The sequence below is a fragment of the Helicoverpa zea genome, chromosome 28 (assembly GCF_022581195.2).
Source record: "Helicoverpa zea isolate HzStark_Cry1AcR chromosome 28, ilHelZeax1.1, whole genome shotgun sequence".
NCBI classification, from domain to species: Eukaryota; Metazoa; Arthropoda; class Insecta; order Lepidoptera; family Noctuidae; genus Helicoverpa; species Helicoverpa zea.
The window spans coordinates 6,438,780-6,455,566 of NC_061479.1; the positions used below are offsets into that span (position 1 = coordinate 6,438,780).

The 16,787-nt window shown below is 45.3% G+C and overlaps 1 protein-coding gene across 1 annotated transcript in view; it reads right to left on the reverse strand.

Annotated features, from left to right (window-relative positions):
• Positions 1-770: 770 nt before the first annotated feature.
• Positions 771-16,787, reverse strand: part of LOC124643606 (multidrug resistance protein homolog 49-like) — an 82,147-nt gene continuing 66,130 nt past the window's right edge. Inside the window, exons 20-26 of the mRNA XM_047182610.1 lie at positions 7,891-8,086; positions 7,224-7,386; positions 6,450-6,641; positions 5,771-5,980; positions 5,150-5,296; positions 4,445-4,553; positions 771-3,727 (exon numbers count right to left, since the gene is read on the reverse strand). Of these exons, the coding sequence (XP_047038566.1) occupies positions 3,627-3,727; positions 4,445-4,553; positions 5,150-5,296; positions 5,771-5,980; positions 6,450-6,641; positions 7,224-7,386; positions 7,891-8,086 (1,118 nt within the window). The 3' untranslated portion in view covers positions 771-3,626. The remainder of the gene's footprint in view (positions 3,728-4,444; positions 4,554-5,149; positions 5,297-5,770; positions 5,981-6,449; positions 6,642-7,223; positions 7,387-7,890; positions 8,087-16,787) is intronic.

A 16,787-nucleotide genomic window follows, 5' to 3' on the forward strand; every position in this document is an offset into this window, starting at 1 on the left:
ATAAGTGTCGCTACAATTTGGTATTTTTTCCTAGAGACATTAGATTCGTTAGTGATCAAAATTATATTTTTTCCAATCTGAAATGCGGTCTAAAGGTCTGCACACAGCGGGCGCGGCGCGGCGGGACGGGACGGCGACGCGACACTGAGCAGTTATAATGTACTAGATATTACGGAGGCCGCCACACAGAGCCGTCCCGCTCGACGCGACGGTAACTGTCGCGGCACGCCGCCACCGCGCCGAGCGGGAATACGAGTCACATATAGAACACACACGAATACAGGCGGGACGGGACGTGACCGCGCCCGCAGTGTGACCGATGCCGCCGCGCTAGCGCCGCGTCGCCGCCCCGCCATGCCGCGCCCCGCCACGCCACGCCGGCTGTGTGCAGAGACCATAAGGAAGAACATTAGGGAAGTACATAAGGAAATACATAAGGAAGTACATTAGGGGAGTACATAAGGAGAGTACATAACGAAGTACATAAGGAGGGGAGTATATCAGGAAGAACATTAGGGGAGTGTACATAGGAAGTTTACACAAGGAGGAGTACATAAGGGAGTACACAAGGGGTACATGAGGCGTACACTCCCTTATGTACTTCCCCTTGTGTAGTGTACACTTCCTTATGTACCCCTGGATATCTCTCATGTACTCTTCTTAATGTACTGTCCCCCATATACTCCGCCCCATGTACTCTCACTAATGTACTAATACCTCTCATGTTCTTACTCTCTATATGTAAAAATGTGCTCAGAAAAACTGCAATCTTAAGGTTGATAGTTTTATTTGCCTCCTCAGTATATTTGTTACAATAATATTCTGCTTACAATAACACTATTTTCTAGTTAAACTATAATACTCGTAACATACAGTCTACATAATGTATGATTGTACATAGAATAACTAGGTATAAATAAAAACTTATTACAAAAAAAAAAATCTTCTTCTAAGTTTAACAAGAAAACGGAATCAAAATCGGTTTATCCCAACTGAGAAATAATCTTGCACAAACAGACATACAGGAGCCCGATTCTGCTAAGTTAATCATTTCAAAATTGAATCGCAATAGCAGTTTTAACCTCAGCGGGCATTCTGAATCATTTTTATTATTGAATCACAGAAACTGAAAAAAACGTTTATTAAAAGAAGAATTGCGGAATGCCGCATACGCTTCGGTCGTAATTGAGTCGTGATTGGATCTCAGTCGGATGTGAATCATATGTCGCGGTTAAAAATATTAAAAAACTAACAAAAATGTTTGTCGCTGGCAACATTTTTGTATAAATTATATTGACGAAGTGTCGCTTATTTGTAAAATTATAAAAGTAAATAATAAATAGCTTAGTAGTATCATGTAATAAGGCATACATTGTACTTAACATATCTAGCGCTCTACTGAACACAATACAAATTCATGATATGTACTTATTTTAATTTATTAGGTAACTTACAAATACACATACAATATCTTATTTGAGAATATCTCCACTTCATTTCATCTTGAAACATTAATTCAAAATAATTACTGTTTGTCATCATCATCCTCCGAGCCTGTTGGGGTCGGCTTCCAGTCAAACCGGATGCAGCTGAGTACCAGTGCTTTACAAGAAGCGACTGCCCTAACTGACTCCCATAACCCAGTTACCCAGGCAACCCAATACCTCTTGGTTAGACTGGTGTCAGACTTACTGGCTTCTGACTACCCGTAACGACTGCCAAGGATGTTCAATGACAGCCGGGACCTACAGTTTAACGTGCTAATTTCGGAGTGAACATTTACAAACAATTTTACTTTATTGGTCGCGAGGTAAGTACTTTGTAACTTATTTCTAACTTAAGTTAGTATTCACAGCTGTCATTATACCAATTAGGTACATATTAAACTAACTTATATCACAATATAAATATCAGTAAGTTATAGTTACAACTTACTAAACATAAATGAGTAGCGTCGATTGGCTCTCAGCTTTACAAAAATGATTATCTAGCCTTATCTATAAGTTTTTCATCAAAGACTAATTTAATAAAAATCATCTTCAGTACCTATAATGATACTGTCTATTGAAAATTCTACTTAGATCACATAAATTACTTAAATATTCTGAAGTTGAAAACCACCCAGCGTAGGTGTCAGTCGAGCAGTTTCTGCAACATGTTACACGTATACGTTACATTACAAGTAACACGCTACGTAACAAGTTACTCCTTACAAGTATCAGGCTATCCGTTAGTTGCAGAAAAATTCATTAAAATTAAATCTATTGCTAACACTTTTTATCTCGTTAGCAAAAACACAGTCAGCAATAGATTTATTAAAGAAGCTTTAACTTTGATGGATCTTTCTGAAACTGCATATGTGTTACACTATACGATATAAAGCTGGGTACTCACTTAGCAGTGTAGCACGTAACGTATCAGATACGGTAGCTAGTGAGTACGTAGGCACGAGCCCGCTGCGAGCCGCTCGCGCGTGGAGCGCTGGACGCTCGCAGTGCCCGCCGAGTGGCGGCTTCACTGCCAACACAGGCGGCTCGCAGTGTGCTCGTGTAGTGAGTACGTAGGCACGAGCCCGCTGCGAGCCGCTCGCGCGTGGAGCGCTGGACGCTCGCAGTGCCCGCCGAGTGGCGGCTTCACTGCCAACACAGGCGGCTCGCAGTGTGCTCGTGTAGTGAGTACGTAGGCACGAGCCCGCTGCGAGCCGCTCGCGCGTGGAGCGCTGGACGCTCGCAGTGCCCGCCGAGTGGCGGCTTCACTGCCAACACAGGCGGCTCGCAGTGTGCTCGTGTAGTGAGTACGTAGGCACGAGCCCGCTGCGAGCCGCTCGCGCGTGGAGCGCTGGACGCTCGCAGTGCCCGCCGAGTGGCGGCTTCACTGCCAACACAGGCGGCTCGCAGTGTGCTCGTGTAGTGAGTACGTAGGCACGAGCCCGCTGCGAGCCGCTCGCGCGTGGAGCGCTGGACGCTCGCAGTGCCCGCCGAGTGGCGGCTTCACTGCCAACACAGGCGGCTCGCAGTGTGCTCGTGTAGTGAGTACGTAGGCACGAGCCCGCTGCGAGCCGCTCGCGCGTGGAGCGCTGGACGCTCGCAGTGCCCGCCGAGTGGCGGCTTCACTGCCAACACAGGCGGCTCGCAGTGTGCTCGTGTAGTGAGTACGTAGGCACGAGCCCGCTGCGAGCCGCTCGCGCGTGGAGCGCTGGACGCTCGCAGTGCCCGCCGAGTGGCGGCTTCACTGCCAACACAGGCGGCTCGCAGTGTGCTCGTGACGACCGTGGACGAGCCGAACCCACTTGCAGGTTGATACCGTATCTGATACGTTCCGTGCTACACTTCTAAGTGAGTACCCAGCTTAAGATACGTTTCGTTACTAGTTATACATTATGTTACATGATATCTTACACGTTGCCTGTGCTACTCGATACGTTACATGTAGCATTACCCGTTACAAGTTACTCGCTATGTTAAACATGACGTCACAAGCAGTGATACACGTAAAGGTTAGACGTCACACAAGGTAACAGGTTACGTTACATATAGCGTGACAAGTTACTCGTTACATGTTACGTTACATGCTGTGTTACTCGATACGTTACAAGTTACACGCTATTTTACAAGTTCCAAGTAATGTTACGTGGGTCGTCCGTCGCCGGCTTGTTGCTGTAACAGTGTCCAGTAGATACCTCGTCGCTTCACCAGCTCGTCGTGTGACCCGCTCTCTGCTACTACGCCTGTGAACAGAATTATTGATTACTTTATGAAGTAGTCGAGACATCACAAAAGTCTTGAGGCTTCCCCTAACATGTTACATTGCTTGGTCTTCAGCTTGATACAAATTGACTTCAAACGATGGTCATAGTCAGTGCTTGGATTAAAGTTACTTAAAAATTTATCAATCTTAATATTTCAAAAAAAAGCTTCCCAGTGAAAAGCCGTTTAACTGCGGATTACAATAACCGATCCACCCGTTATTTTGTATTTTTATCTTTAATCGAATAACAACGCATGTCTCCTACTGTAATCCGCGGTATGGGACTACTATGTGCCAAGTATTTACTGATAAACGTCTATCGTTTGACTGTCTAAATGCATTCTGGATTCTGGATCTATTTGGCGCAACCTTTTGTTGTTTTTGTTCTTTTTAGGCAAGAAGGCTTAAAGACTCCTTTAATAACGCATAGTTAACAATATACAATAATCATATCGCTAATAACAAGCCTCCACAGATAATACTTATACACATGTCGATTACTATAATTAATACTTAACACTAAATGTTACGTGCCATATTTCAAGTATTTTTTTAGTAGAATGTAAAATAAGTCAGCCATTTATTGGTATGTATCTATGTCTTGTGTTATAATAACTGATTTTCCTTTCTTTTTCTTTCTAAATGTTCAGCAAATATCACAGCATAACTACATGCTCCTAAATCATATAGAAATTACCTTTATCGATGACGCAGATGACGTCAGCGTGCCTGACGGTGGCGAGGCGGTGCGCGATGATGATGGTGGTACGGTCTGCTGCTGCAGCCTGGAGAGCTGCTTGTACTACCTGTAGAACATAGAATATAATAGAATTTTATTTTGCAAATACGGATACAAAGGATATACAAAGGTTTGAAAATATAGTCAAGCTCCGACACATTTTACCATTCGTCATGCAAAGATGTATTAATATTATTTCACTTATATGGTTATATTACGGCCTCTCCATATATGTTGAGATAAGCTCTATTCAAATAATGACAAATTACGATCATTAGTAAACTAAGCAACAGACAGGGTATTGGGGATGGCCGTTAGATCTTATAACATTATATCATAGTTGGACCCAGTGTTGTACCTTGCGGGATTCTATAGTAGTTAACTTTCAATTTATAAATTATAGGATTTGATGTTAGATGAGGTTGATGGTAGGATAATATTTGGTCTCAGAAATAGTGACGGGTAGTAGGAGAATGTTTTGGGTAACTAAATTAAATGCCTGATGGTTAACTTGTTCGTGCTTCACATAATCGAAGGTCTTTGCTGAATCGTAGAAAGTTGTAAACGGTGAAGTTGGGGTACTCAGTATCTAATTTGTGGAGAATGAGCCGCTGTTGACAGGCTTCTATATGACGGACACTGTGTCCAGCACACTATACATACCTGTTCGCTGGCGGCATCCAGCGCGGAGGTGGGCTCGTCCAGCAGTAAGATGCGCGGGCGACGCAGTAAGGCGCGAGCGATGCCGACGCGCTGCTTCTGTCCTCCTGATAAAGAGCAGCCGCCACCGCCGAGTACTGTGTCGTAACCCTGAAAATACATATGTATACTGTTAAACATCTCGTCTACTATGAGCATAAAGAAATATAATCTAAAGTCAGAAGATATAATGTCCCTAGCTGAGGAGTTGGTCGTTGAGCGTTGTTGCGACTTTAGACGAAAAAACAACCTTAAAAAGAATATGGAATCTTTTATTAACACCCCAAAGTTGAAACAATTGATTAACGTGCCAACTGTAAACTAATAAGATGATGTAAGCTGTCATCAGTGGACCCGTGACCAAGATCGGAAAAAGATATCTCGTAACTTTATAGTAATACTGGCTGTTCCACTCGGTTTCATTCGCGTCCCGTGGGAAACTTCTTTCCGTACTCGAATAAAACAGCCCATGTTATAGCGCAGGGTAGTGTAGCTTCCTAACAGTCAAAGAATCATTCATATCAGTAGTTCCAAAGCCTCGAAAATTCAAAAAAACTAAAGTAAAACTTCATAAAAAACACTTACCATAGGCAATCCCGCCACAAAACCGTGCACGTTAGCCTGCTTAGCTGCCTCGATCACGTCATCGAGGGAAGCATTCGCACTCGTCGCTCCATACGCGATGTTCTCTCTGATGGTGCGGGAGAAGAGAGCCGTTTCTTGCTGAACCAGGCCTAGTTGAGCGCGTAGGGTCGGGAGGGAGATATCGCGGGTTATGTTTTTGTCGTCCAGTATCTAGTGGAAGATAGATAGATAGATATATATTTTATTTTATTAGGTACATTTTTGGTCTTATATCTAATTAAAGTCGTGGTGGCCTAGTGGGTAAAACACCAACCTCTCACTCATGTATGAGTGTGGTTTGGATTCCGGGTCAGGCAGGTACCAATGCAACTTTTCTAAGTTTGTATGTACTTTCTAAGTATATCTTGGACACCATGGACTGTGTTTCGGATGGCACGTTAAACTGTAGGTCCCGGCTGTCATTAAACACCCTTCGCAATCGTTACTGGTAGTCAGAAGCCACTAAGTCTGACACCAGTCTAACCAAGGGGTATTGGGTTGCCCGGGTAACTGGGTTGAGGAGGTCAGATAGGCAGTCGCTCCTTGTGGCACACTGGTACTCAGCTGCATCTGGTCAGACTGGAAGCCGATCCCAACATAGTTGGGAACAGGCTCGGAAGATGAGATGATGTATACTCACAATTTCTCCACTATCAGGGTCATAGCTCCTCAGTAGCAGCTGCAGTAATGTAGACTTGCCACAACCAGACCTGCCCACCAGGGCTACAGTCTGCCTCGCAGCTACACGGAGGGAGAGACCTCGGAGCACGGCGCCGGAACGCGTCGGGTAGCCGAATGTTATGTTTGAGAAGTGCACGTCGCCTGTAGCTGACTGTGGAAGGAGAAAAGATTGGTAAAATAGTTTGTAATAAAATGTATGTATATGAGGGATGGGATCATTGTGTTTAAGACGGTGAAAAGTCAATAAGCCATCCGCTAATATCTGTTCATTAGGTTCGCTATAAATTACTCGACAAGAATCGAGAATTGTACTATTAAATCAAAATGAATAAAAGTTTCATTAATCTATGTACACTTCATAAGTCCACAATATTTATTTCATTGGTGCGTATTATCTCAAAATTCTGAAGCAACATTCAGGCCTGGTTTCACTAGTTACCGATAAAGTGTCATTTAGTTATCTTATACTTAATACTGTGAGCCACATAAAGGCTGCTTATAATTTCTGCCGGATATTGCTATCCGGGACCTGTGAAACCAAGTTATATTTTATCTATCAGATAAGTCCCTTACTATAGATTATGGGAGACGTTATCAGTGACCGATGAAACTGGCCATGAGTGTCTCGCTACATTAAAAGTAATAACACAAAAACTTCTATTTTCGAAGCTATTCCTTACAAAGTCACCACACAGTGTCTTTCCTGTAAATCTCCAACAACATTACAACTCACCCAATCACTCAACTCCTGCGCACTGCTCTGAGTAACCACAGCAGGCTTTCTGGCTAGCGCCGTGATGATTCTAGCTCCGGAGCGACGCGCGGCCGCGAAGCTTGGCGCGAATGATAGTGCTGCTGCCAGCATCCAGGCTCCGTAGATTAGAGCTTCTGATACACTGGGAGGAAAATAGAGAGATTAGTTAGGCTAAGTTAGTAAACAGAGCTGATGATGATGATGTCCTCCAAGCCGGTTATCGGAGCTGGTGGCTGTTCCTATATAAGGAGATCAGCCAGCTGCGCAGGACGTGCATAAGCATTTGTGTACACAAGTGCAATCACTATTCCTTCACTCTCATAGCGCGATGGGACGGCAATCGGGCACCGGGGAGAGATCAGGCGCAAGACCGAAATTAACGTGCTCTCCGATGCACGGGTGTATCAATCATCAACTTCTAAGCTAGGCAGCGTTGTGAATGTTTCTAAAACCCACAAAGCGATGCCCGAACCCGGGATTCGAACCCGAGACATCGTGCTCAGCAGCCGCGCTTGCGACAGCTAGACCAACGAGGCAGTTTATTCAAAAGACAACCCCCAAAACGCTCACCCTTCACCATTTCTTATGTGTTAGGCAGATCATGATTAGTGCTATCATATGGTAGAAATTGTCTAGTCATACTCACAGTATAGCATACTGATACGGCAAATCCTCTCTCGCTATCAGATGTCCGGCATAAGCCAGAGACACGGCGTATCCTAGTGTGGGTGCACACACACATACGCCGTACACAGGCCCTCGTACGCGACGTGCGGGCGCAGAGCGAGAGTTTGCTTCGGTTAACGCTGCTGTGTAGCGCGAGAGGATTGTTTGTTCTACACCTAGAAGAGATAAAATAAAAATATATTAAAAACATAGAAATAGAAAAAGATGTAGGAGGTTTACAGATTAAATAGGTATAAATAAATAACCAATGATATGATGGATGGAGAGGAAGAGGAAGACAGTAGTGTATAATTGGGGTTTCTGGATCAAAAGAGATCCATCAACCCCAATTATACATTAGTTCAAATATGATATCTATTCAAATAATTTAATTTCATTTATTCAAATACCACTACTTACTACAATTTGATAATTCAAAAACTATTATACCATCTATTCGAATACTGTTACATCATTTCAAATAAATCATCTATTTAAATACATCGATACTTCAAAAACTAGTATAAGTACCATCTTATTCGAATACTGTTACATAATTTCAAATGTACCAATTTGCTTTTAAAATCTCAATGTTTATTTTAATCATTTTATCACCGCGGAATACATAAGTATTTAAGAATCTTTTCTTTATTAGGAATAATAGTTGACAGCTACTTTCAACATAACCAAACATTTCGTTCTCTCAAAGTTGAAACATTCTACTTTTGCGGACTCACGAGTGGATGTCATCGGTGTGATGGTGACCGGCCGTACAAAAATGTATCAATATTATGCGTTCATCTGTTTCTTTGATCTGTTCTTGATCATAATATTTAGCGGTTAAATGAAATGTTAGCGCGAAATCTTCATTTAAACTAAAACAAAAAACCAGACCGGAACAAATATTAACTTGTCCGTGTGGGAATCGAACCCACGACACTTCGGCTTTGTGATTAAGGAATGTGAAATTTAGTATTTGATTGTGTGATCAGGTCTTAACCATTAAGCCAAACGTGTCGTCAAATATGTAACAAAATAGCGGACTACTTCATGCCCTTTGTTTATTTTAACGATATGCATGTTGTATGACATCATTCATCATTCATTCGATGCACTGCCTTATATGGTTTTCATTGTATTTACTTTGCTTGCACTTACATTGATTCGAACATCTGCGTGAAAAAAACGTTTTTCAAAGCACATACAGAATCATGATAAGTACAACTATACAGATCATGAGAGTTTTCATATTCTTTAAATAAGTTTAATAAACTAGGACAACCTTTATATGATTTCAATGAAGAAAAAAAAATACTTTTGAGATAAGTAAACTGTGCCCTTGTACAATTTTTTTCTATTTTTATTCTTGTCTGTGTTTTATGTGTACATAAACTGTTAAATAAATAAATAAGAAATATACTGATGATATAACAACTTAGTAATCATTCATCATTATTTCCATTACTATTTATTTTATACGTGTAATCTATATTCCACTGCATCCTTTATTTAGCACATAGCAGCCCTGAAATTATAATGCGCTCAGATGACTTTCATAGTCGCCTTATATAGGACTGTCGACATACTTACAGCACTTTATGTGAATTGATTGATTATCAACCTTTTTACTGGCTCATTTCAGCTGAGAAGCCCTTATCCCTCAAAAAAAGAAGAATAATTAAGCTTTTGTCTATAACTAGCCAATTATAGGTCACTAGCCTACAAACCCCTAGAGGATGTAGTGACATGGATTATTTATACTTACAAACAACCATTACCAAGTTACCAATCGCAAATCCATACACCTTTACCTTAGATTAGATTAGATTAGATTACTCGGGCTGGTTTCCGCAACTCCACGACAAAGCGCGTATTTTGCGTGTGAGGGTGATAATGGGTGTTTATTCACTCGATCCACCCCAACTCCTCGAGAAAAGCCAGCAGAGTTTTAATTCTGCTGACTATCTCTTGGATAGTACCTGGGTTACCGAAGTACTTAGCCCTGTATATGGCGGTTTCAGGGCAGTCTAGTAGCACGTGTGCCGCTGTTTCTTCTTCCCCCATGCAGGCTCTGCATAAGGGACTGTCTGTAACTCCTATAACATAGAGGTGTTTATTGAAGGAGCCGTGTCCAGTTAGAACTGCCGTAAACTTACGTAAATTCTGCTTTGATAGGCCCATCAGCTGTTTAGTGAGGCGATCGTTGATGGTCGGGAGGGCCATCTTCGCCTGCCTGCACGCGCTGTGGTTAGTCCAGAGGTGGTTGTGTTTGTGCCTAGTACGCTGTCTTACCAGTGTTCGTAGGTGGCCGAAGGGGAGTGGCAGTATGGGTTCTGGTCCTACTGCTGTTTGGTCTGATCCCCTTCTCGCCAGCTCATCCGCTGCATCGTTGCCTCGGGAGCCACTGTGTCCTTTTATCCATTGAATGGTTATGTTATTTAAACTGCCTACCTTGTTTAACCGTTGGTGGCACTCGTGTATAAGGCCGGAGTTTGCGCAGTGTTTGCTTAGGGCCTGTATTACTGCCATGCTATCTGAGAGTATTCGGATAGAGTGACCGGTTACTTCCCGCTTTATGACTGCTTCGGCCGCTAGGGAGATGCCTATACATTCAGCTTGGAATACTGTATTATGTACTCCTAGGGGTGTGAATATGTGTATGTTTAGGTCTTCTGAGAAGATGCCTGAACCTGTGCCGGTGCTTGTTTTGGATCCGTCGGTGAAAATTCTTAGTTCTTTGGGATTATGTCCCTCGTAACGATGATCCTCAAAAAGTTGGATCCTGGATTTCTTATCGAATATAAAGACTTTGGGTATGCGGTCGTTTATAGCCTGCATAATGGGAAAGTCTGCATAAAGATTGTTTAGTATAGTTGTGTGTTTTGTAGGCAACTTGCTCCAGAGATTAAGGGTTTTGAGTCTTAGAGCCGTCATTGCTGCTTCTTGCTGTGCAAAGAGGTTCAGCGGCGGCAGACCTAGCATGGCTTCCAACGCTGCCGTTGGTGTTGTCCTCATGCCACCTGTGGCTGCCATGCAGGCTTGTCTTTGGACTCGCGCCAGTTTATTTGCGACTGTAGTTTGGTCGGTTTAGGGCCACCAGACTAAGGCGCCGTAAGTGATCATGGGGCGGATCACTGTTTTGTATAGCCATAGTATTATCTTAGGGGATAAGCCCCATTTCTTCCCTATCATTTTCTTACATTGCCAAAAGGTAATGCTGGCTCTGTTTACTTTATTGTCTATATGATTACTCCATTTCAGCTTACTGTCCAGAGTGACGCCAAGGTATTTGACTTCGTTGGATAGTTTGAGTTCTGTATTGAAGAGTTTAGGTAGTTTGTACGGTCCAACGTTCGTTTGTTTGTGAACATGACTAACTCAGTCTTGGTGGGGTTTACTGAAAGGTCAAATTCCCTGCACCACTGTTCTACGATTCGTAGGGCCTGTTGAGTAAGGTTGCAGATAGTGTCAGTTACCTTGCCTGAGATGAGGATGGCAAGGTCATCCGCATAACCTATTGTGTAGTCGTGGTTTGCGTTTAGTTTTGTGATGAGATCATTAATCACTAGATTCCACAGGAGCGGGGACAGTACCCCTCCCTGTGGACATCCTCTGGCTATTAGTGCTGATTTGTCATCATCTTCAAAGCGTACCACGCGTTTGCTGAGCATGTTTGTGATCCAATCAGTTAGCATCGGGTTAACTCTGTGTCTGAGTAAACTCGTTGTTAAGCTAACGAAGTTTGTTTTATCAAAGGCTCCCTCATTGTCTATAAAGGTGCCAAGGCAGATGCCTTTTTGTTCTATTGCCTCCTCTATCCGGCTTACTACCAGATGAAGCGCTGATTCTGTTGATTTCCCCGAGCTATATGCGTGCTGAATCGGATGCAGGGGGTTGTTTCTTAGCGCACCGTCCCTCAGCTCTCGCTCACATAACCTTTCCAGGGTTTTTAGAGCAAAGGATGTCAGGCTGATTGGTCTGTAAGATTTTGCGCTTGTGTAGTCTCCTTTACCTGGCTTTGGGATAAAGACTACTTTGACCTCCCTCCATTTTTTGGGGACATATCGAAAAGCCAGGCATGCTCTCATTAGTCTTAATAGTCTATATGAGATGTATGGTCCTCCCCATTGCAGGAGCGCTGGGAAGATTCCGTCCGGACCTGCTGCTTTGTATGGGTGGAAGCATTGAATTGCCCAATGGAGTTTTTACATTGTGACGATTTTTTGTGCGTATGACCAATCTTCTTCAGTTGGTGTTTGTGTTACCTCATGCCATTCTACATTTTGCGTGAAAAAGCATCCTGGGAAGTGGGTCTCAATTAGGACGCGCTTCGTTTCTTCCGGCGATGTGGTATGTGTGTTGTCTGGTTTTCGGAGAGTGCCCAGACCAGGTGTGTTTTGTTGTGCTAGGATTTTCCTTACCCTGTTTGCTTGTTGACAGGACTCGATGTTACCACAGAACTTGCGCCATCCCCTGGAACTTCGGAATCTGATGCATTTCTTGTACCTTGATTTGGCCGCCTTATAGTCGTCCCAATCCTCGTCGGCACATGTATTCATTGCTCTGTTTAGAGTTTTTCTCACTTGTTTACGCCTGCGTTCTAGTTCCGCACCCCACCATGGTTGTTTCCCTGGTGTTTTCTGGTATGCAGTTTCGGGGCAGGCTGTTTGATAGCTGTCTATCATTGACTGTGTGAGGTAGCTTACCTGTTCGTCAATTTGTTCTGTGTCCACGTAATTTGTAGGGTCCCCGAGTTGCGCAAGTTTGGTGCTGAGCGTACGGGTGTACGTCGCGCGGTCCGTATTGCGTGGGTTCCGTTTCGGTGGTGTTTCTTGTATACAGACCTTTAGGTCAAAGCGGATCCATCTGTGGTCTGAGCAAGATGCCTCCTTAGAGACATGCCATCCTGTGATTAGCTCCGCTACGCTCTCTGATGCGAGAGTCAGGTCTATAATTGTTTGACTTCGTCTAGTGACGAAAGTTGGTTCTGATCCAGTGTTTATTAGTGATAGGTTGGTTGTGAATAAGTAATCAAATAAGGTCTTACCCCTATCGTTGTGTGTATCCATTCCCCACAAAGGGTGGTGTGCGTTGGAGTCAGTACCGATAATCACTTCCTTCCCTTCTCTCTCGCAGTGATTCACCAGGCGGGCGAGGTCGTAGGGAGGAGGCTCCTCTGCTTCGGGCATGTATACCGAGGCGAGGGTGATCTCCATGTTTAAAGCAGGTTGCTGTATTGAGATGGCAGATTGGTCTCTGCAACAGAAATCTGATAAAAACTGTGTTTTTATGTTTTTTGTTGTATAGATGCACGCCCTGGGATGGTCGTGATGTATGTCTACGTGAATCTTACCTCCAAGATTGGAGAGTCCTCTGATTTGGCCGGCCCTGACCCACGGCTCCTGGATTAGGGCAATGGCCGTGTGTTGAACCTCCAACCATTTGCGCAGCTGAGCCGTCGCGGTTTGGCTGTGGTGGAGGTTTGCTTGGAGGATTTTAATTGTCGACGAAGAAGGGGACGCCATCGCAGATTGCGCCCTCCTCGTCTCCTCCAAGCTGTAGCCCGGCCAGCAGGTCCCCGGACTCGACTTCGTCCCCCTCCAGGTCTGAACCCGTCAGAAGGGCTTCTTCCGGGTCGTCGTCCTGTGAGGGGACGGTTGCGGGTACGGGCACCGCAGGGCCCTCGGTGGGGCCAGCGCCCTCGCTGGTCGTGGTACTTGTGCCAGGCTGTTTCTGGATGGTGAAAGTGGCGGGGTCCCATCCCGGCGGAGTATCGGCAAACTTGCCGTTGTGACCCTGGAATTTCACGTACACCGCACCCAGCCCGAATGCGAGGCGGCGCCCGGACTTCATCAGGGTCGCGATTTGTTCCTCCGGGATTCCCACCACCACAAAGCTGGCGCCTTGCTGCTTCTCCTGTCTTTGGAGCACCCACCTGTCGACCGCGATCTGCGGGTTCTGGTATGCCAGAATCCGCCCGATGTCTCGCGAGTCGGTGATGGCCCCCTGTTCATTAGGGATCAGGATGCCACACCTGATCCGTCGTGTAATTTCCGACTGGCTCTTGATGATCAGCTGGTGGCCGGTTGAAAGGGCCAAGTCGGCGATGGTTTTTTGAAGCCATGTCAAAGTGTGGTCGTTGGAGCACCACAGCTTCAGGACGCCTTCTGTGTAAACCGGCTTACCATTAAAAGCTGGCCCCGGTTGTTTGTTGTTCGGGGACCATGCCTCCTTTAGGATGGTCTTCTGTATCCCCGTCAGTATCGTGTCCGCTACGTCCTTTGTTATGATCCCGGTGTGGCCGCATGTAACTGCGATGCACAGGGACTCCTTGGTTGCTTGAGCGTAGCTTACCCGAGGAGTGGCCCGCTTGGACGGGTCCAGGCACTGTCGTTTGCGCTTCCCACGGGGCGAAAGTGTCTCGTTCAGAGCGCGTTTGGCAGCTGTCTGTACCTCACCTGCAGGGCTTATTGTTTCGTCCCCTTCCTTCACCGGCCTGCCGGCCCCCGCGCCCGGCGGACGACCACTCGGTCCAGGTCGGCTTTCGCCTGCCTGGGCCTGTGTACGCCCACCGGCACAGAAGCATGGCTGGCCGGAGGTTGGGGCAGCGGGTAGAGCTGGTGTGTCGGGCGCGGCGTTCGCGTTCATGCGCGCTCGCCTGCGCTGGCGTGGGTTGATCTTCCTCTTCTTGGAGCTCACGCCATGTTGGTTTTGGTTAGGGCGTTGGGGTTGTGGAGTTTGTTTCCCCTTGCCCTTGCGTTTTTGCACCTGCCATGCGGAGGAGAAGTAGTCCTCAGTCCGGGTTACCGTATCCGCGTTGACGGAGGCAGATGGCCCGGAGGTGCCGGCATGTGGAGCAATTTGCTCGGTGTGCTGTGTTATGTGAGGACCGCCGAGGGGGTGAGCCGCCGACGGAACCGTCACGGGGGTGCTTGGGTCGGTACTGGTTTTACCCGTACCTATAACCCTCGCCCTGTTTGTGGAGTCGGTACCAGCTTTACCTGGTCCCTTCCTCCTGCTTTGACGTTTGGTCTTCGGCACGGTTCTCGCCATGCCTGGACCTTTGTCGCATTTGCCCACGGGGGCAGAATGCGCGGTGTTCGCGCAGGTCGTAGGAGTGTCGTCGGCTTTCGCTGACTCCACCCTTACGCCGGTAAAATTTATTTTAGTGTTATCCATATTTTTGATTATTTTAGTTTCATCTACCGAGCTCCCACCCTCCATGGAGCCCGCAACTGGGAGCGCCCTACTGAAGGTAGGCACGCTAGGACTACCCGGTAGATATAGGAACGCGAGGCTGGCTTACAGTGCGACATCGGGCACTCGATCAGGCTGGAGTCTGGAGCAGAAAGTCCCGACTTCCAACCTTCACTTGCACCGTCAGCATGACCTTCACCACCGCTACGGCCGCCCAAGGACGGCTTTCGCGGACCCCACGTCCCTCGCCTGTGGCCCTCTGACGGGACACGATTGGCCATTTCCCTAACCCATGGCTCTAAGGTAGGGCAACCGTTTCGCGTGAAATCCAGACCAAAGGGGGCGTGTTGCCGCACGGACGCATTACCGCCAGCGCCGCTTGGCTCAACCCCCCAGGATTCCTTCATCCCCACTTACGGCGCTCGACTGCGCAGGTCCTAGCGCAGGTGACTGTTTACTCCTACCCGCCATCATCAGAGAATAAGTGATGGACGGGCCCGCAACCACTTAGTCACAAGGATCACGGTAAGGAGTGGAGTTGGATTGTGGAGGGGTTGGGGGAAAAACTGGGAAAGGGTTAGGAGTTTGACTGGGGTTGGAAGTGACTGTATGTGCGAGGGATGGGTATGTGCGCTGTGCACACGACAGGACTTTGAAGGGGTGGGATGGGGGAGAAGCAGCTCTTAGCATAGGCAGGAGGGCGAGACCGAAGTCTTCCCTGCGACCTAAGGTCCCGGGTGACGCCGGTGTTACAGGCTCGAACTGTACCACGCACTTGGAGGCGGCTGGGGAGAACGTCAACCCCGTCACCTTTACCTTACCTCCGTGATAACTTCGTGATAACATCCGTTCACGTTCGTAACACGATCCGGGCTCACTCTACACTTTTTATTGGAATTTAGGAATCAAAACTACTGGATGATAAATAAAATGTATCGTAAGAGGTTGTAAAAATCATAATTTCAGTAGAAAAAAAAAATGCTATTCAATAATAATTGATTGAACTTTATTTATGGCATTATATCTGACACTTTTATAGCAATTTCTTTAACAGATTTATAAACATCGTCCATAAAAACATTTTTAACCACATGCTGCACACATAACTCAGCATCACAATTGCATAATGAACTTATATGATCGGGGAAGTTTTCGGTATCATAAATCTCGATTCTTATAATTTTAGCACCTCGTGTAAGTTTTTTTACAGAGGTAAATGCAGCCGTTGAAGATTTTTTCAGTTGCTTGCTGCTAGGACCTTCTAGGTTCAACTGTTTATCGTTATTTTGTTCCGCAGCTGCCCTGTTCATGGGAATGAAGTTGAACAGGTCATTTTCATAGTCCTAAAAATAATAATAATAATCAATATCAATTTTGTAACTTATATTATAGGTATATTTTATTTATAAATTCAAATAATCGATATTAGAACTGTGTTGTATTGAATATAAATGTGTAACAATTATTAAGTTGCATTCAATTAATTAAGTTATTATATATAGATACTATTTAAAGAAAATAACTCACCGACATATTTTATTTTAGGATAGAGTCTTTGCGCCCCCGCTCGCTGATGGAATTAAACTAAATTATTTTTATTTTTTCGCATGATTATATCCTTTATATAGAATTTAGAAAATACTTTGTAAAGGAACATAAAGTTCAAATTAGCATCGATAT